The sequence below is a fragment of the Pristiophorus japonicus genome, chromosome 27 (genome assembly GCF_044704955.1).
Source record: "Pristiophorus japonicus isolate sPriJap1 chromosome 27, sPriJap1.hap1, whole genome shotgun sequence".
NCBI classification, from domain to species: domain Eukaryota; kingdom Metazoa; phylum Chordata; class Chondrichthyes; family Pristiophoridae; genus Pristiophorus; species Pristiophorus japonicus.
The window spans coordinates 8,756,176-8,778,295 of NC_092003.1; the positions used below are offsets into that span (position 1 = coordinate 8,756,176).

Sequence of the window (22,120 nt, forward strand, 5' to 3'; positions counted from 1 at the left end):
GGGTGAGCAGACTATCCAACTGTGATGGCATCACAGCCAAGCCCGATCCTGTCCGCATGCATACTTCCAGTAGATGTTGCTTATTTCAATCAGGAGTAGGAACCCTGGCCAATTTCCCCTCCCCCAATCCTAGGCACCGAGACCAACTGTAGTGACCCCAAGCACTGTCCCAGTTGAGATCAGCTAACTCAGCACAGACCATGAGGGAATCTTGATCCTTCCTGGTGTGCATCACATCAGGGAGTCTGCCTGTCCTTTATTTCATAGATCAACCCCACATTCTTACCAGCTAACGTCAAGCAGCCAGAAAATAAATCTGCTAAATGCCACTTTCAAATGCTAGACCTGCATGTGCTGGCTGCTCTTGTGCCACGAAATGTGCCATACAATGTAAATGGGCAGATTCCACAGCACCGGTGGCTCTGGTCTACTTCAGACCTACTCTTGAAGCAGTTATGCATTATAAAGGTGGTGGTATCCTGTAATACCAACTTGTTTAAAAATAAGCTTCCTTTTAATGTGACTTTACTCAACACTGCACGTACCAGTACAGCATCTGGACTTGTAGCCCCAAGCCGATCGGGGTCCCAAGAATAACTTCCCCCAGGAGAAAGCTTTTCTCCTTTCCGATGTAACTTCAGTCCCACAGTGTGTCGGTCCACTGTCCGTAGTATTTTCTGTGCTTCTTCGTATCCCATTTCATCAAAGTAAATAGTTGCACTCACGATTTGGTCACCTGAAAAGGAAAGGGAAAAAGAGCTCATATTTACATAGCGCCTTTCAGGTTGTCAAAGTGTTGAGGCTTGAAATAGTGATGGTAAAAGCCTAGCTCAGCCAGTGAGTTAGACAACAGCAGGCTGCACAAAAGGAACAAGGGTGCTATGGACAGAAACTACCAAAGCTCACCTGGTGAGTGCACTGTCCAATGTGGAACTGAGACACAGGACTATCTTGGGTTTGATCTTAGCTGAGGGGGCAGCAGTGATGTTATAATTGGCGTCAGTGCCCCAGTATTCATGTGGCTGAATTCTATTCAGTGCTGGAAAGTGCATGTGTTTCTGGATATTAGTTGAGGACAAAATTGGCTGTGATACCTTCCCCCCCCACCTCCCCCCTCCACCCAGCCTCCCCCTCCAGTCACAGTCAAATAGCTTGCCAACACTCATTGTCTGAGTGCACATATGAAAAGTAGTCACCTGTGTACAGTACCAGAGGCAGACTGGTACTTTGAGCATGAGTCAGTGTCTTCAGAAAGAAAGTTGTCCGTAGAAATTTAAAAAAAGCAACAATTACCCGTTAATTCATACTTATTTCTTACACTTTGACAAAACATCTTAGTTCCTTTTGTCCATTAGCAGCGGAAAATTAATAATTTAAACTTACTGATACAAGTGACATAGAGGCCGACGTAGAAAACAATCTTATCATGATGCATACCTTTGAGCTAGAGCTTGAATCTGACTAACAGATTTCAAAGTTCCCTGACAAAGCAGCAATTATTCTCCGAGTGACCTCAGCCTGCATTTACTTAACAATACTTGAACCTTGTAGCTTTAAAGGGGCATCGCTACCATAGTAAAAAAAAATGTATAATATATAGTGTAACATTCATGTCCTTATAAAGCAGTACATCATCCAATTTACAATAAGTACAGCTGTGGAAGATCCATCAGTATATCTTAAATTCTGTGACTATGGGACTGTACGAACCCAGAAGAGGTTTCTGAGCACCTATAGGATTTTTAATAAGCTGCTTATTTTTAAATTACTCACAGCAAATTCTCTAAGAGTGAAGGTAATTATGAATTTTTAATTTATTTGAACAAATTGCACAATAAAATGTGGGACGTAGAGGCTGCCTTTGCTTAAGACCATCAGTTCAGAGTGTTCCATTTCAACCTTAACTACTAGGGTGCGGTGTGAGAAAGGAAGACTAGTTGAGAAGCCGGGACCATACCTTCCTTCATCACTCCACTCTTTCCTACTGGGGAATTCTGCACCACATCCTTGATGAAGATCCCATCATCACTACCACTTATACTGAACCCGTGTGCAGCTGCTCCTGACCAGTTTGGGAGCAGCACGTCTAGATCGTCCTCCTTTTTAGCCATCTGTCGAAATCAGAAGGAGCAAAGTGTTAGTCAGCCCTTTTTTCACTGAAGGAAAAATGCTTACTGGAAGGTCCGAGATTTATCACTGTCAGGGTGTCTGTCGCCAGATTGGTGAAGGAGTCTGAACTCTTTAACAACGGTGTTAGAAGCCAAGTTCAACACAGAAAAGTGTGAGGTAATACATTTTGGTAGGAAGAATGAGGAGAGACAATACAAGCTAAATGATACAATTTTAGAAGGGGTGCAAGAACAGAGACCTGGGGGTGCTTGTGCACAAATCTTTGAAGGTGGCAGGACATGTTAACAAAGCAGTTAATAAAGCTTATGGGATCCTGGGGTTATAGAGGCATAGAGTACAAAAGCCAAGAAGTTATGCTAAACCTATATAAAACACTAGTTCGACCCCAGCTGGAGTATTGTGTCCAATTCTGAGCACCACACTTTAGCAAGGATGTGACGGCTTTGGAGAGGGTACAGAAGAGATTTACAAGAATGGTTCCAGGGATGAGGCATTACAGTTATCTGGATAGACTGGAGAAGCTGGGGTTGTTCTCCTTAAAGAAAGGACGGCTAAGAGGAGATTTGATAGAGGTGTTCAAGATCATGAAGGTTTCAGATAGAGTAAAGAGAAACTGTTTCCAATGCTGAAGGGTCGATAACCAGCGGGCACAGATTTAAGGTGATTGGCAAAAGAACCAGAGGCAACATGATGAAAAACTTTTTTATGCAACGAGTGGTTAGGATTAGGAAAGCACTGCCTGATAGAAACAGATTCAATAGTAGCTTTCAAAAGGGAATTGGATAAATACTTGGAAGGAGAAAAATCTGCAGCGTTATGGGGAAAGAGCGGGGTAGTAGGACTAACTGGATTGCTCTTCGAAAGAGCCAGTGCAGACTCGATGAGCAGAATGGACTCCTTCTCTGCTGTCCTATTTCTATGATTCTAATTTCGGCTCCCTTTCCACCTAGATGGCTCAGTGGGTGGATGCACTGCCTGGTGTGGTACTAAATCATATAGACAAGGAAGGTCTCAGGTTCCAACCCTGTCTGAGCTAAGTTAGCTTATCAGGCTAACAGTAGTGGCCTTACATTTGGCCTTAGTACTCTTGAATTAGGAGGGAGGGAAGGGGTGGGTGTGGTGGGGGTCCCTCTCCTGATGCTATGGATTGAAAGTGCACGTTTGTCGATATTGGATGGGGACAGATGTCAGTTTTGAGAGTGATACCTCCACAGTTGAAAAGCTTGCCAACACATGAAGGAAAGTTGACCACTTGAGCAAAGTGGCAACAGTTGTGCAACAACACTCTAGCAACCTTCAACAGAGGAAAGGAGAAAGATAAATTATAGCACGACATAAGAAGGTTGCCAATATAACTGTGTATATAAGAATTTATAATGGAAGAAGTTGACACAGAAGCATGACAAAAATGTGACAATAGGAAGTAAGGATTTGTAGGCAGAAATTGCTTACAGGTATTAGATTATCTTATTATTATTCCAAGTATGGCTTTCAGGTAAAATGGGATGAAAGGACAAGGGGTAATTGGACCAGGTTGCATGGACATAATTCAGTCTCTATTTTAACAGATACTTTCTATCCTTGTTTTGTATGATTTTATAGTTAATTAGCAAAGCTTAGAGGAATTTTGGAAGTAGAGTTGGTTGAAGCACTGGAGTTTCTCTCCAGTGCAGGCTGAGGAGAGATGTAAATCTGAGACAATGCAACGACACCACTGGCAGGAGGGTATGATTACTGCATGACAAGTTAACATTGGCAGTTTCAATTAAAACCATATATATACATATCTAGGAATGTAAAGTGGGAAAGTTGACAACAGGCTTTGTAAACAGGAAGTGTTTTTAATATATTATAGATTTTTTATATATTATAAATCCATCTGTCTCGCTCTAGTTTTGAGATATGTCTGTTATACTTCAGATTTTATGATTTGCATCAACCATTTTAAAAACTTAGCCAGCAACAGAAAATATTCTCTAATTAACTTCAGGATGTTCCTCAGAGCAATTAGCCTCTAACTGTCCTGGAGATAAACAATTTACAGCAATTGGACTTTGGGATCTTAAAGGGACAGATCAGACACACACATATGCTCATTAGCAGCAGAATAATACAATGTATGTCACATGGAACATGGAACAATGCTCCTGTTCTTATAAGGCTGTGCATCATCTGACTTACTGTAAGCAATGCCATGGGAGAATGTATTTATGAAATATGCAACCACTTTTAATAACAATGTTCACAAAGTTTTCTCTGCGCCACTGCACCTACGGGGTTGAGGGGAGACAATCAGAAAGGACATACGTTTGTGTAGTTTCCCCGTCTCTGAAAGTATGAAACAAAATCGCTGCCGCTTCTTCGGCTGGTACAAAGTCTGTTGCTTTACTTGTGCTTGCTTCAGGCTCACAGCACTGGAAGAGAGAAGGAGCAGCAGTCAGACTCGGCAGACGTCAGAAACTGTAAGGTTTATTTCTAGCCCTGCGCACCATTCATAAATCTGGTCATTTGTGGGATGGCACCAGAAAAATTACCATAAAAGTTTCTGGAATGTCGGAAAAACCGAACTGGTTCAGAGAAGGGAACCTGTCACCCCTACCTGGTCTGACCTACATGTGACTCAGTCCCACTTACTTGGTACTCTATGCTCACTGAAGTGGTCTAGCAAATTACTTAAGAAGACCCACCACCAATTTCTCTGTGGCAATACAACAGATCCTGAGTTTCAAATGGTTTCCTTGTACCTTACAAATCTCCTGGTCTGTCAGGAAGGGCACTGAATTCCTAGCACTATCCGGATCTCAGCACTGCACGACAAACCTCCCAACTGAGCTGTCCCAGTGCAACAAGTAATGACTCGTAGGCTCTTAGGGTCTGTATCTTGCTTTCTGTCAGATTAATGATGATGACTAAAGCCCCACCCCCTCCCCGATGGCTCCGTGATCAACTGAGCCAAACAGACCCAGGTACAAACTCCAGGAAATACTGAGTTAACTGATTACAGTAGTTAGGCCTCTTCAATTGGTGTTGATGCCCTCAGCCAAGGGAAGGCTAAATCAACTAAGGATAATTTTCCGACTTGTTAGATTTCTAGAATGTGAACATCAAGTGACGACAGGATCAGGCTCGGCTATAATGGCCAGCACGGTTTATTGGCCTGCTGATGGTCACTTACATAGACTCCCTTGTAAAGTAAGGCCACTCAATGAAAGACTTGCATTTCTAGAGCACCTTTCACAACCACCAAACGTCCCAAAGCACTTTACAGCTAATTAAGTACTTTTTTGAAGTGTAGTCACTGTTGTAATGTAGGAAACGCAGCAGCCAATTTGTGCATAGCAAGATCCCACAAACAGCTCTGTGATAATGACCAGATAATCTGTTTTAGTGATATTGATTGAGAGATATTGGCCAGGTCACCGGGGATAACTCCCCTGCTCGGTTTAACGTCTTATCCGAAAGATGCACTTCCTCAGTACTGCAATGGAGTGTCAGCCTAGACTTTGTGCTCAAGTCTCCGGGGTGAATCAAAGGCGTGGGTGCTGCCAACTGAGCCACAGCTGACAAAGTGAGGCAAGATAGGCAGAACAACATCCAAGGAATCGTTCACCAGCACGAATCAGTACCTTCAAGAGAAGGAAATGCTTGATGTTGACAATTGGGAGTTGGGGGGGCTAAAATTCCATGCGCATTTCACTGGAGTCCCGCAGTAACTCTGGTGGGAGATTTGCGAAACCCTTGCAGAATCTCAGCATCTGGGTGCCTGAAATGGTAAGTGTTGTTTTCCCTAGTTCGAATACTTTGATGAGCACTGAAGCTTCAAAAAGACTCTAGACCAGAACAATCTGCTTTGGAAACAGAATTATTTTTTGCACCAGTTATATTCTACGGCATAAAAGGCTTGTGTTTTGACAGCTGTGAAGGAAGTACCGTTTACAAAGGGTGAAATTCGGTTCTATCCAGTGATTATCCAGCAACGCTTCCCTGGTAAACAGCATGTTGGGGCCAGTCTCATATTACTGCCAACATTAAGTCAACAACTACTCTTCTAATGTGACAAAACTCTGCCTTAATCTGATTAAAACGTCTTTCTGACTATCACAAAAAGAAAAAGAACAATCTTTCAATAACTTGTGAGTTTGCAACCTCCCAGCCAAGTCAGTAGTTTGAGATCAAGGGCTGCCTCACTCATTCTGTTCAGTTTTATCAATTCCTGCCTCCAATCTGCCAGTGAATTTTGTCATCCTTTCTGAAAAAAGATCTACCTTCCCTGGAGAAGGAACCTGCATGCTCAGTGACAAAACCTGTCTTGCTCATTCAGTTCACTCCACCAGGATCTATAATAGTAAGCGTGCGTCCATTGTCAGACTAGACTGTTTGCAAGCAGTCTGTGAAGGGTGAGGAAACTTGTCGTAAACGGACAGAAACAGTAAACATTCTAAAAAGGCTCTGCTCCCTCAATGTGTCAATGCACTGCCTAGATGTGGAATTGGGCTATATAGACCATATGATCCCAAGATCGATTCGCTGAGTTAGCTGACTTCTGCCAGAACAACATTGGGCGGCGCTACAATCAGCCTCAACGGACCTGGGTAGGGATGGGGGAAATTAGTTGGGATTCCCGTTCCTGATCGCTATGTGGATATCAGGGGAGGACAGGATCAGGGTTGACTCAGAACCACCCTGCAGTCAAACAATTTGACAACACTCATTATCTAGGCCCATATATGAGGAACTGGTTGAGGTATCGAAGGGCTCCATGTGGATCTGTACCTCAGCACGAGAGAGGGCGAAAAGGGCACTGCATAAAGTGCTTTGAAATGTTTTAAGAAGTTTTTTTTTAAACTAAATGTTGGCATGCACCAGCATAAATAAAAATGGTTTTAAGAACATAAGAAATAGGAGCAGGAGTAGGCCATACGGCCCCCTCGAGCCTGCTCCGCCATTTAACACGATCATGGCTGATCCGATCATGGACTCAGGTCCACTTCCCCGCCCGCTCCCCATAACCCCTTATTCCCTTATCGTTTAAGAAACTGTCTATTTCTGTCTTAAATTTGTTCAATGTCCCAGCTTCCACAGCTCTCTGAGGCAGCGAATTCCACAGATTTACATCCCTCTGAGAGAAGAAATTTCTCCTCATCTCAGTTTTAAATGGTCGGCCCCTTATTCTAAGATTATGTCCCCTAGTTCTAGTCTCCCCTATCAGTGGAAACATCCTCTCTGCATCCACCTTGTCAAGCTCCCTCATAATCTTATACGTTTCAATAAGATCACTTCTCATTCTTCTGAACTCCAATGAGTAGCGACCCAACCTACTCAACCTTTCCTCATAAGTCAACCCTTTATCCCCGGAATCAACCTAGTGAACTTTCTCTGAACTGACTCCAAAGCAAGTATATCCTTTCGTAAATATGGAAACCAAAACTGCACGCAGTATTCCAGGTGTGGCCTCACCAATACCTTGTATAATTGTAGCAAGACTTCCCTGCTTTTATACTCCATCCCCTTTGCAATAAAGGCCAAGATTCCAATGGCATTCCTGATCACTTGCTGTACCTGCATACTAACCTTTTGTGTTTCATGCACAAGTATCTCCAGATCCCGCTGTAGTGCAGCACTTTGCAATCTTTCTCCATTTAAATAATAACAAATTATTATTTTGTGGCTGAGCTACCCATAATCTTGTTCCCAATAATTTGAGGAATCATACGAGATTGATTTTTACCCATTCCAAATTGGAGAGGACACCTAAGGAGTCAGTGTACCTTCCTGTCACTGGCTGGCAATTTGCTTTTTTGTCAGCCTTGGCTCAGTGGTAGCGCCTCTCTAGTAAATAGGAGATGCTGACTTTGAATCTCAGTGGTACCTTAATGCATGTTTTTGATTGTGTGACATGGCTCAGTTGGTAGCATTCTAGTCTCTGAGTTAGAAGGTTGTGGGTCCAAATCCCATTCCAGAGACTTGAACCCACAACCAAGGCTGACATTCCAGCGCCTTACTGAGGGAGTGTTGCATTGTCGGAGGTATTGTCTTTCAGGTGAGACGTTAAACCACCTGTTCAGGTGAAAGCAAAAGATTCCATGGTACTATTTGCAGAGCAGTGAGTTCCCAACGGTGTCTTGGCTAACATTCCTCCCTCAATGAACAGCACCAAAATCAGATTAACTGGCCATTCGCTCAATTGCTGTTTGTAGAATCGGGCTGTGTGTATTTGGCTGCCATGTTTACCTGCAAAACAATACTTCTAAAGTAAGTCATTGGTTGTGAAGCACTTTGAGATACCCCAAGGGTGTGATAAAATGCTTTATTATGCCGTGTTTGCTTGTCCAACCTTGTCAGGGTCCCACCTGCTATTGTAGGATTTCAGTCTGTCTGCCCTAGGACTACAAATCCACCCTAAATCACATTCCTACAAGGTGACGGAAGCCCTAAAGAGATTTAGTCATGCATCGGCAACAATGAATTATCTCAATGGAGCATTAAAGCATCAGCCGCAGCTGTAAAGGGCTGATTCCTTCCGCAACACGGCTGACCCCTTAACTGTGACATGTACAAGAGGACACAGCATGTCCCACAACCATACTTTGTGTACAATATAACTGAGGGGTACGCGGGCGTGGTGATTAGTTGGTTAAAGCGCCTCTTTAGTAAATAGGAAATCCTGACTTTGGATCTCAGCGGTACCTTAATGCATGTTTTAGATTGTGTGACATGGCTCAGTTGGTAGCATTCTAGCCTCTGAGTTAGACGGTTGTGAGTCCAAGTCACATTCCAGAGACTTGAGCACAAAATCCAAGCTTACACACCCAGTGCAGTACTGAGGTTATGCTGAATTGTCGGGAGGTGCCGTCTTTCAGATGAGACGTTAAACCGAGGCCCCGTCTGCTCTCTCAGGTGGACGAAAAAGATCCCATGGCAGTATTTCGAAGAACAGCAGGGGAGTTCTCCTCAGTGTCCTGGCCAATGTTTATCCTTCAATAAACATCACTAAAACAGATTATCTGGTCATTATCACATTGCTGTTTGTGGGAGCTTGCTGTGCGCAAAGTGGCTGCTGCTTCTCCTAAATTACAACGGTGATTACACTCCAAAAAGTACTTAATTGGCTATAAAGCGCTTTGGGGTGTCATGTGATCGTGAAAGGCACTGTATAAAAGCAAGTCTTTCTTACTGAATCACACAGAACAGGAAGGCTCTGGGTTTGATCAAACCCACCGCCATCTGTACTGAGTTAAGTGAATGTTGGGAAGCGGGGCTACAGTTTACTTCTAGGCTACGGACAGGTGGGGGGAAATCGGCCAGTACCCCACTACTGATCACTGGTGTAGTGACCTCATGGAGAATGTGGTTACATGTGGAGGTTTTGGGTGCTGACGGGATCAGGCAGACCTGTTATGCCCTATGCAGTCAAATATCCTGACATGAAGAACAAGAATGGGCACTTAGGTGAGGGACCTGAGTGGAAATGCAACAAACAATTACTCCTCTTAGGACCTATCGTGGATCTGATGCCACTCGCCGTGATAAAACCGCATTTTTCCTGCAAGGTGGGTGTGCGCTCACAAAGGCACTACTGTACACACAGGGCATGGCCACCTCCTGAAAACAAACACGGGCCACTACTGAGCGACGGCAGCTCACTCAGGTAAAAATATCATCCGCTGATCAAATATAAACGAAAAGGAATTTGCAGATAGGCCTGTGTCAACAGGAGGAACAAGGAAATATAAATGGAACAAGAACAAGTGAAATGGTGAACAATGGCATGGTCTCCAGGATACTCTGGTAGAAAGTGAACAGATCGAACCATCCCTCTCCATGCGTAGCTATACTTCCCAGTTTGGGTACTGAGCCATACAGACAAGAGGGGTCCCAGGTTTGAATTCCACCTGTGCTGTGCTGAGGTGCTGCAACTGCTCCTGATGATTATCTGGTGATTCCTAGAAAATGCGTGGGTATGAACATCAAGGCAGAGGGCTTGTTGTGATCCCCACCCCACTAGTTGAACTGCCTGCTGCCACTCGCTGCCTAGGCTAATACTGCAACGAGGTACTTGCGCTATTAAACAAAGTGGCTTCGAGGCTGATCAAGAAAAATGGTTCATACCCGTGCCGGGTTCAATTCCCAGGGTACACGGGTATGAAAATGAGGAAGTTGGGAGCAAGAAGAGAAGTCTGGGTGAAAATGTTTGCCCTAAGGGTGATGGAGTTGTGGAGTAAGTTGCCATGGAACAATATATATATCTGTAATATATTACATCTGTCAACTTTTCCTACATAAATGTCCGTAACCACATTTAAAATGGAAACTGCCGATGGAAATCTTCTCAGGCTGCAATTATACCCTGCCCCAGTGGAGGCACTAATGCACCACTACTGCCAGGAGGGTACAATTACAGCACGACCCGCGCACACATGCAGTTTCCACTATGAATGTATACATAAGAATTTATAACAGCATTGTAAAAAATAAGGCTTTAAAATAGGGACTGAATTACATCTGCGCACACTGATCCAATTATCCTTCGCTTCTAACCCTGCTTCAGCTGAAGATTGTACATGGTCTTGACTCCCCAGGACTGATTTTTAACTTTCGACTGCAATGGAAAGGAAAATCAGGCAGGCGGCTGATCTTCTATCACCACTTTTCCACCACTGCTGAAAGTTAAAATCAGCCCTTCCTGTGCAATGCCACAGGAGATTAACTGGTAATTTTTTATATACTTTCACTGAAGTAGGTGGAATGAAAATGATTTTTTGTTTTTTTACTAACTCTCTACCTTCTGATCCTGAAAGTGCCGGCTCTTGCTAGGGTGTGGTTTTATGCACGCCTGCGTTCTTCTGACACCTCATCCAATATCATTCTTCATGGGTGAGTCTAGGCAGGCTATTCAAACACAGTGTGTGTGGGGTAGGGGGCAATCTTCCGACATCCACTGAGACACTGAATAGCAATACGAAGTGGGAAGTGTGGGTGATTTTCCCCCTCCCTAACCCACTGAGGTCAACTACAACAGGCCCTACCTCACCCTGGCTGAAATCACCCAGATCGGTACAGAGCGGGATTCAAACCTGGGTTTCCAACAAAAGTTTGAATGTTCTTATTTGTTTGAAAGGAGTGGATGTCAAATCCTCAACTGGCAAAGTGCAGGCCTGCCCAGATCTGCGCAGCCAGTCTGAGACATGGATTGGTATGCAGGTCTAATCTATCGGTGCTGTCACCTATATTCTAGCACACTCAGCACCTTACACCTGTACAGTCTACTGCAAATTCTGAGTTTTCTCTGGCAAGTTGACTTCAAAGCAAAATTTCTTACTGAGACTGCAGCAGCCAAGTATCCAAAAACACACACGGAATGTTGATTGCATAATGATCTGGTGATATAAAATGGTGTCTCACCTGGCCAAGGTACTGTCCTATGGATGCCTACCATTCCCTTAAACTTCAGCCAAATAGCCATTTCTTATATGTGCGTGGACTATTCAACCATGGGGTGGGGGGTGGGGTGCGGTATCAGGCTCTTGCCCAAATCGAGCCCTCAGCTACACATACACACTTGCTTTCCAGCACGAGTCACTGGATAGCAATCAGGAACTCCTCCCTAGACCAGAGGTTCTCAGACCAACGGTAGTGCCCACCCTGACTGGGATCAGCTACCTCAGCACCGACTGGCTGTGTCACCTAGTTTGTATGGCTCAGCACCACACTGGGGATGGCTTTACCCATTCAGGCTATCAGGAGATTCTGGCTGTAAAACTGGGTCGATTGCATCAAGCTCTCATTGTATTGCTCTACGGTTATCTTATTTCTCTAATTGTTTAATAACGGGCAATATTGGCCTTTAAAGAAGTCACTGCAAACAAATCAATGACTGCTTTATTGCACAATCATGTTGGTGTGGATGAAAGTTAGCGGTGATTTAGATCCACTAACCTTCATGGCATCAAAGCATATTACACTGAGTACTCGTGGAAGACCATCACAGCTATAGCTGTCAAACACACAGCCACTTATTGCCTAAGTTATTATCTACTGCACCAGCTGTCCCAACATGCTCCAACATGCAATTCCTAACAAATCACAGCTGCCTTAAGACTTGAACACTGATGCCACATTTGAGAGGCTCTTCAATACCGCTCTCATATTAATCATCCGTCAGATCATCTATCCTTCCTTCACCTTGAACACCCCCCCCCCCCCCCGCCACCCACCCCAATGCACCGTTCTTGTCTGCCTACTGATGGTGCAGTAGTCAATGCACTTTCTTCTCCTAAACTCCAAACACACCGTTGCCACCCTTTCTCTGCCGTGCATTCATGCTGTGTTAAAATTAAGACTCATTGCACTGCTTCCAATTCTAACTCCTCATTTCCGACAACCTCAAAACTAGGAACTCCTAATTCTATCCAGCGAGCAGCTGAGCCATAGACGAGAAGGGTCCATCCCCCATCAGTGCTGACGGACGTTGATCTCAGCAAGTGGGGTGGTAGGAGTGCTATAATTGGTTTCAGTGCCACTACTGTTGGGGAGGAAATTTGTCCAGAGTTCCCATTCCTGAATATTATTCAATGAAACTCTCTTCCCCCACACCAACACCTCCCTCTCCCCGTCCCCATCACCCACAATTGGGTGTGTCCACGACTGAAGATTCAATTATAACGTCCCAATCGTCCAGTCACCTGCTGGCACTTTCTTTCCAGACTCGCACATAATTAATGGCCTCTTGGGCATGGTGATAAGGGGCAAGCAGGGCCGCTAAAACACTAAACCAGGCAAACACCTTTGGAGCAAGGGCGAGAAAGTTGCTGAGAAAAATGACTTTCCTTCCTCCCAAAATCTACAGGCATTTAAACCAAAGCCTAGCGTCACCTAATCACTGCTTCTTGATTTATTTTGACTTCTCTTTTGAACCTTGGAGCAGCCTCCACCACCCACCGCTGCCCCCACCCCCACCACCGCCACATGGCCCTTGGCCTTTTGCCTGGGTTTCTCCTTTCCTTTCACACTTTTCTTCCCGCTTCCTCTCCTGCAGACACTGATCCTTGCTGCCAACAGTCCCACCAGCCTCAGGTACACCAAGGTACATCCATTGTAGGTAAAGCCTAGGCAAGTGAATGTTAGCTGGCTATTTGACCATTGCATTGAGAGCATCAAAAATTAGCACGATCCTGTACTCAGTTGATGCCCACTTTCCAGGGATAGAAGTGGGTCCTCTTGTCAGAATAGCTCAATGCGATACTGGACAATATTTTTGCAGTACTTTGATGTGGTTTCCTTAGGTATCCGGTCACTCTCAACATAACCATGTGGCTACCTCCATTAGCTGAACCCCTCTCCCTCTCTCTTTGCTCACCTTTATTAGACTGTACTCCCTGAATTCCCTTTCCACTGATGCATGCAAAAGGCAGCAGTTAGCAAATGGTTACACTCACTGTAACATTCTCTGAAATATCCGCGCCATCACTAAGGCCACCTACTTCCACCTCCAGAACATCGCCCGACTCTGCTCCTGCCTCAGCTCACCTGCTGCCGAAAATTCATGCCTTAGTTACCTCTAGACTTGACTATTTCCATGCACTTCTGGCCAGGTTCCCACTTTGCCCATATCCTAACTTGCACCAAGACCCGTTCATCCATCACCCTTGTGCTCACTGACCTACATTGGTTCCCAGTTAAGCAACGCCTCGATTTTAAAATTCTCAACCTTGCTTTTAAATCCCTCCATCATCCAAGGCCTCGTCCTCCTTAACTCTGAAAGCTCCTCCAGCCCTACAATCCTCTGATATATCTGCGCTCCTCCAATTCTGGCCTCTTGCACATCCCCCGATTTTATTCGCTCCACCATTGGTGGCCGTGCCTTCAGCTGCTGAGGCTTTAAGCTCTGGAATACCCTCACTAAACCTTTATACCTTGCTACCTCTCTTTCCTCCTTTAAGACGCTCCTTAAAACCTATCTCTTTGACCAAGCTTTTGGTCCCCTGCCCTAATATCTCCTTATGTGGCTTGGTAACAAATTTTGTTTGATCACGCAACTGTGAAGCACCTTAGGATGTTTTACTGCAAGTTGTTGTTTAAATACCCCACACCCCTCACTGTAACACTCTGATATACCCGCACCCCTCACTGTAACACTCTGATATACCCCACACCCCTCACTGTAACACTGATATACCCCACACCCCTCACTGTAACACTGATATACCCCACACCCTTCACTGTAACACTGATATACCCCACACCCCTCATTGTAACACTGATATACCCCACACCTCTCTGTAACACTCTGATATACTCCACACCCCTCACTGTAACACTCTGATATACCCCACACCCCTCATTGTAACGCTCTGATATAAGCCACACCCTCACTGGAACACTCTCTGATACACCCCACACCCCTCACTGCAACTCTGATATACCCCACAACCCTCACTGTAACACTGATATACCCCACACCCCTCACTGTAACACTCTGATATACCCCACACCCCTCACTGTAATACTCTCTGATATACCCCGCACCCCTCACTGTAACACTCTGATATAACCCACACCCCTCACTGTAAAACTCTGATATAACCCACACCCCTCACTGTAACACTCTGATTTACCCATATAATCATACACCCTGCTCTGTAACATCTCTTAATAAACTGTTCATAAATATCAAAACAAGTTCCTTCCTTTTTGGTTTAAAAGTAACTTTCAAACCAATTTTTGGACTCTCGTGATAAAGTTTGTTGGGTGTAATCACAAAGCAGATGGTCTGTACTGTAACACAAGAGCATTGTGTATGTTTGAGAGGCTTATTAACCACATGACCCAAGGCACTGTCTGAGTGTTTAGAAGTAGGGATTGGGAACAAAACCTCCACATAGAGAGACAGGAAAAGAAAGTCACAGCGAGAGAGAGATAAGCAGACATATAGTGTTAAATAGAGAAACAAGCACAGACAGTGAGAGAGATATAAACAGGATCATTGAGAAACTGACAGTGAGGTACGTGGATAGAGTGAGAGAAAACAAGTAAAAATGTAATAGTTTGAGAAACGAGGCAAGAGAAATAGAGAAACAGGAAAATAAAGAGCGAAAGATAAACAGGCAGAGAAAACGAGTGAAAGAGTGACAGCAGAAAGATCATCAGAGGGAGAAGGCAGGAATAAAACTGAGGCTGAAAAAAACAAGGGTGGAACGGAAGAATGAGAGGAGAGAATGCTGTCAGAGAATAACTTGGTGAATGAGACTAAAGAGTGGGGGAGACGGTAAGGAGGGGAGGGCAGGCGATGGAAAGAGGAGCTAGGCATGGTGGTTGAGAGGGAGCAGTTTTCTGACCTCAAAAGCATTACATCCACAAGAGGCCTAAAAACAAGCTGCCCTTTGAAGAAGAGCAGGTTTGATGGACCCCACGTGTTTCTCTGATGAATCATCGGAATTGGTTTCAGGGTCTCATTATTCCAATTAATCTCATTCCGTTTCACATGTACCAGAAAAATGCCCACATTAGCTTCTCTTGGGGTAACACAGAGGCCAATCTGTCAAAACAGTTCCAAGCGTTTACTCTGGAAAAGTCAGTAGGACAACAGCAGGCTTAACCAGATAGTATCCTCCTTTGTTAGCAGTTAATTCGATGAATTTAATTTGTTTTATTCTGTTCTCTACATTTTTTTTGAACAGGATATGTATCACCCGCAGCCCTGAATTCAGTAACATTTGGCACACAGCATTTTGTCACTTTTCTTTATTTTCAGTTTCTTTTCCCCCTAAAATCACGGGTCCCACACCTGGCAGTCGCCCTACAGTCCCTCGGTCAGAGTGGTCATTCTTCTCCTGTACTCCTAGATGATGAGTGTCAGCTGATTATTTGACTGTGGCGGGCATTCCTGCTAAGCCAATCCTAACCTCATACAGAGAACCATGGAATTTTACACCATAGAAATAGGTCATTTGGTCTATCGGGCATCATTTGGTCCATCAGGCATGTGCAAGCTGTTTGATAAGCTATCTCCTTAGTCCATTTCCCCATACCCTTCGATACTTATCAACTTCCTTTTTAAAATCTATTATTGATTCTGCATCCGCCACTGTTTCTGATCAGGCATTCCACATCCTAACAACCCTCTGCCTAAAAAAAAATTTCCCCAACCTCTCCCTTCATTCTTTAGGTGATGTAAATGTATGTCCTCTAATTACTGACTTACAACCAGTGGAAATAAATTTTCCCTGGTTACCTCATCCATAATTCTAAATACCTCTAACAGATCTCCTCTTAACCTTCGTTGTTCCAATGACAAAAGCCCCAGTTTCTCTCTTCTCCCCTCTTAACTAAAGCCTCGTGTCGCTGGTATAATCTTAATGATTGGCATTTGCTCCTTCTCCACATACACTTTCCGACCGGGGGCGGGGGGGGCCACTGAATGGTGATTCGGAGCAAGAAACTTGGTCAAATTATTTCCTCTATCTAGCCTGAGCACACCGAGTGCTGTAACAACACGCTTTGTTGCTAGGGTTGCTGCTCCTGATCACTATCTAGTGACTTCTGCTGCAAAGTACGCGTGCGTAGTATCAACTGAGGACACAGTTGGTTTGATTCAAGGACTCGGTTGTGATACCTCCTACAGTCAAATAGCCTGCTCACAGTCTAGGCTCACACTTAAAGAATGGCCGGCAGATGAGGGACAGCACTCAGGAGAGCTGCTGATGCCCACAGAACTGTACCCCAGCCCCATTTAGCACCGTCAGGAGAGGACCCAGCAGGGAGGGGTTGAAAACCCTGAAAATTGGTCCGCCGGCCTCATTAGAATAGTACTGGTGAGCTGCAGGCGTCAGTCGCAGCCCCAGAGGCCGCTCGTGGTGGTAGGGGGATACTGAATTTGGCTTGTTAGAAAGCCAGCCGAGGGTCTTAGGTGAGTACGGGAGGGTGGTTTTAATGTGGAGCCAGGAAGAGAACTCCTGATCCGCCCCATTCCACAATTAGCGTAATTTAGTTGGCCGCCAGGAACGCCTCTATAGCACCCGAATCAACATGACCTCGGACATGTTTTCGACGTTGTTCCAGAGCGGGAGGTTGGCCCTCTTTAATGAATAGGACCTCTTTGCACCCATTTTCCACGATGTCCAATTTCACAGCCAGTAAGTTTCTAGTTGAGACTTAATGGGGGTTTTAACAAGGAGCTTAATGTAGCTAAGGGTTTGATTAGGACTCAGGATGTGCTTTTCCTCTCTACTGTCTACTCCTGTGTAAGCAGCAACGGCAATCAGTGGCTTCAAAGGAAATCAGCAGATCTGGACCCTGCACTCATGACATTCTCTGCTGCATTCCACAGATTCTTGGGTCTGTCTGAAGGATGCCTCGGGCAGATGGGGGTCTGTGCCTTGTACACTGTGCAGCTGCACAGATAAACATAATCCCATCAACTCAAAGACTTTCTTGTCTCCTCAGTCCCTGGATTGGATAGTCCCACTGACCTTCATTGGCTCCCGCTCCCCTAAAGCCACAAATTTAAAATGTTAATTCTTGTATCACAAATCTCTCCATGACCTCACCCCTCTATAGCTCTGTAACCTGCTCCAACCCTATAAACCACTCCCCACCCCCAGAACTGTCTGTTCCTCTGATTCTTGTCCCATTATCCACTTCCTTCTCTTTGCCCCATCATCTAGACTCCACACTCTGGAATTCCCTCCCATCTTCCTCTCTTCATTTTAAACCTTAAAGCCTAGCTCGTTTACCAAGCTTTTGATCACCCCTCCTAATGCCTCCTTTCATTGGTTCGGCCTCCATTTATTTCTTTGCGTCTCTGTGAAGCACCTTGGGATCTTTTTCTACATGAAAGGCACTTATAGAAATGTGAGTTGTTTTGGGTACACACAGAACTGATAGTGTTTTTGGTATTTGGAAAAGTTATCAAGCAGATGGGTAATGAGTTGATTCAGTGCAAGACCAGTTCCAAGGAGAACGCCCACCTTCATGGAAATACACAGATGCCTGACTGGCAGGCCTCATGATGATCCCATCTGAAACCACAAGACCTCACTGGATTTAGCCAGTTTAGAAGGAGATTAAAACGGCAGGTTTCACCCCAACTGGTCATAATCCTCAAACACATAACTGTACCGATCCCAAAACAATGAAAGACTCTTAATTTCTATCAAAGGAAAACAAATATTGTCCCCGAACTCACTGATTTTCTCCATACATTAGTGAGCGATTGTACATCCAGCCCAACTCTAGACCTAGGCAGATCCCAGACCTCGACTGGCTCCAGGCTCAGAACAATTTAATCTAAGACACCAGAACTCTCAGATCATGCCCACCCTACTGTAGGCCTCATGCCTTAGGTGATGTAGGGCATCCTTACAATGGTCTTAAGTGCTATCTCCCATTGCCAGAAGGGAGACATAGCAAGCTGCAGTAAGACCACAGGAGCCAGTGGGGCGAATCTTCAGTCCAAAGCCAAACCTTTGGAGTCAATTTTCAAACCAGTAAAAGAAACTCATACTGTGCAGCTCGCTTTAACATGGAGTCACTCCTGGATTTAGTCTGGTTTGAGCAGAAGTCACTCCCAAATCGATTCTGAATTCACTCCAGCAACTCTCTGACTTGACTCCCGTGTTATAAAAGGTCAGCTGGGTGAGTACCAGAACTGCACCACAGCATAAGTCTGGCCTTTCAGGAAAACAAAATTGGAGGAGGGGTGGGGGAGAAAGAAATTATTTTTCCTTCATTTTTTTTCATTGCTGATTGGAAAAAGTCAGCGTCAGCCATGTCACACGGAACAGGAATCTTCTGGCTCTGTGCGCGAGAGAAAAAAAGGTGAACAGAATTCAACGACGGCCTGTTAATAAAAAAATTCCAAAGAGAAAAAAACAACTTTCTTCTCTGCTTCCTCGGAATTACGAGTTCCTTCTCTGCCAGTTTCCAAAGCTCCCCCTGAAGGGAGAGCAAACTGAACTCCTCCAACTAACATCAACAGGGCTTTGAGAGACGAAGCCAAGAAAAATAACACAGCTCCTTTCAGTTTAGCCGAGCCAGACTCCCTTGACCTACATACAATTTGTGGCAGGGCAGTTACTTGTTTACTGCATTTTAGGCTTAATGCAGATTGAGAGCTGAGCTGAGCAATTAGCCAAATTCTATTAAGAAAAGACAATCTGGCTGCTTTTGCCACCTCCTGTGAAGGTACCCGTTCTTGTGAACATAAGAACATAAGAAATAGGAGCAGGAGTAGGCCATATGGTACCTCGAGCCTGCTCCGCCATTCAAGTTCATGGCTGATCCGATCTTTCCTGCCCTTTCCTACCTGTTCCCCATAACCCTTGACTCACCTATAGTGAAGTTTTGGTTCTGCCAGCTATCTCCCAGTACCTCACCACAGACAATTTGGTCCTTACCACAGTGCTGTTTGTGGGAGCTTGCTGTGTGCAAATTGGCTGTCACGCTTCCTATGTTACAATAGTGTCTACACTTCAAAAAGCATGTCATTGGGTGTAAAGCGTTTGGGACTTCCTGAGGTGTCTAAACGCAAGCTCTTCTTTCCTTTTACCCAGGTGCCGACTCACGGTTCTCTGATCTTGGTCTCCCGGAGGCCGAACTACAACATTGGCAATAATTATATATACACATATTAAAGTAATGGTTTAAGGTCATCTCATCTCGGGTAGTGCTAAGGGCACCAAAATTTGTCCCAACACTACATAGGAAAATCAGCCCGGCTTTCCTGCTCCTGAAAGTCATGACTGTTGGAAGGTGAAAGGGTGAGGACTTTGGGTGAGATGGGGAATCTGGCTTGGCTACGTGCCCCATAACCCCCGCTCTTCCTCCGTTCACAGTCTAGCCTCACACATGAAGAATGGGCACTTGTATGTGGTTCAGGAGGGTTGCCAGAGCCCCTAGAACCCAAACCTCAGCGAGAGACAGCCCCTTCAGGCATAAATTGAGAGAGAAACACACCATCAACGCACTGAAAGCCAGTCAGAGCCAGACATGGAAAATTGCAATAAAAAAGCACAGAAAATACATTACTCGTGCAAATATTTGTAAGTAAATATTTAGATAGTTTACATCTTTGCAAGTTATCCTCTTGCTCTGCCTCAGCACTAAAGCCCAGAAACTCTGCCAACACCCAAAGCAGCAATAGCCAAATGGTGCATTGCGTTCCCACACAACTTTTCAAAGGCTCTTAACGAGACCCCACAGGAAAGTATCGGATTCCAACCAGAGATGGGGGGGGATGGAAATAAGCCAGTGTTCCTACTCCTGATTGCTCTCCAGTGAACCTCTGGCTGGAATGTACGTGTGGATTTCAGGCTCGGACTAGGATCGAGCTATCACCCTCCCATGTTGGTTGGATAGACACCGGAACTTATTGTCAAACCATGAGGAATAACCCCTTGTGAGACACACGGGAGGGTGCCAGACACCAAAGAAAGAGTCTTCTTCAGAAGAGAAAAAAATGCTGGACAAAAATGACATTTGAACACCATCACCTCCAAGTTTCCCTCCATGGTGCACACCACCCTGACTTGGGTATATAATCGCTGTTCCTTCATTTTGGCTTGGGTCAATATCCTGGATTTCCCTACCCAATACCATACCGAGAGCACGATCACCACAAGGAGGGCAGGAGTTGTAAAAAAAAGACCCACCATCGCCTTCTCAGAACCACGCGGGATGGCCAACACATGCAGTTTTGCCACATCCCGAGAGCAAATAATTTTTTAAAACCCAAATGGATTTTATCTGCCCAGGTGGATGCTCAGTATTCTAGCCATATGCCCCATCCCAACCAAGCAGGTAACATGCAGACAATGGCCCCCAGGACCATCTCAAACACCAACCAGTGAATGGATTAAGGGCAGGTCTTCAGGAGCAGGTCACCCACTGGCTAGTTAGAAAACTTACAAAACAAATGGGTTAAAAAAAAAACCCTCCTCTTTACAGCTTAGCTGCTTCATCCAGCTGAGCCAGCCAGACCAGTAAGGTTCCAGCTTAGATCCCTGTGCGAAGTTCCTGAGTTCCCCATGGACAGCAGTTGGGTGCCACCACTAGATGCAGTGCTCAGCGAGCTGGGAGGAGAACAAATTTAGCTGGAGAGCTGCTCCCAATCACTATATAGTGAGCCCTGCTCCACGGAGTATAATACCCTGCTGTATGGCTCTGATTCCACCTCCCCCCTCCCCACACATATTTTTGGGGCAATACATTCAGCACTGAAAAACGCTAGTGAAGGTGGGACCCTCCAAATTCCCAGTATGGTGACTCTCGGCTACATCACAATACTGCCCTTTACTCTAATTTCAGGACACAGCTCCAAGCCCATACAGGCAAGCAATCCTGAATTATTTGTGATCTAACAGTACTCCCAATAATAGCATTAGCCGATGGACTCCCTGTTACTGAGATAATAGCTGCAGCAGCTGCTCTTTGAAGTGTTTCTTGGTCTCTCTTGTGGCCTGTAGATATGTTGTTCCAATTTCATCCCCTCCTCTCCTGAAGGTTCTGACTCCTGTTCAGGCGCAAGTCCTTGGACCCCAGCGGGCCATTCTTCATGCTACGGCAGAATACACCACCATGGGGGGGCATCACAGCTGAGGCAAATCATGTTTTCATCCCACATCCACACACATACATCATCCAGCACACAGTGATCAGGAGAACGGACTATCCCTGATTTCTTTTTCCCCCTCATTTGCTAGGTGGCTCTATAATCTATCCTGACATCCAACTGCAATGACACCGAACATACACCAGGAATTGAAACTTGCATTGGTTTTTCTGTTTGGCTATAGCGTAGATTCTCAAATTGGGGTCTCTGGAGCTTAACAGCATCTGTATCAGATCGAATGGGGTGTAAATATTTGAACAGGAACCACAGCAAAGTGTCACTGTTTACAGAGAGTCCCTAGGAGTGTGTCGCTATTTGAATGGGTTGCACTAAACGATGTCAGCATTTGCAGGGAGGGCATCAGTTTTTTCAGGGTGTCCTTCG

General features: G+C 45.0%; 1 protein-coding gene across 3 annotated transcripts in view; it reads right to left on the bottom strand.

The window, feature by feature from the left end:
• LOC139239466 (neuroblast differentiation-associated protein AHNAK-like) overlaps nt 1-22,120 on the bottom strand; it is a 49,755-nt gene that overhangs the window by 20,161 nt on the left and 7,474 nt on the right. For 2 of the 3 annotated variants that reach the window (XM_070868234.1, XM_070868232.1), the window contains exons 2-4: nt 4,438-4,544; nt 1,958-2,111; nt 546-736 (exon numbers count right to left, since the gene is read on the bottom strand). In XM_070868234.1, the coding sequence (XP_070724335.1) occupies nt 546-736; nt 1,958-2,111 (345 nt within the window). In that variant the 5' untranslated portion in view covers nt 4,438-4,544. The remainder of the gene's footprint in view (nt 1-545; nt 737-1,957; nt 2,112-4,437; nt 4,545-22,120) is intronic. The other variant, XM_070868233.1, reaches the window with a different exon arrangement.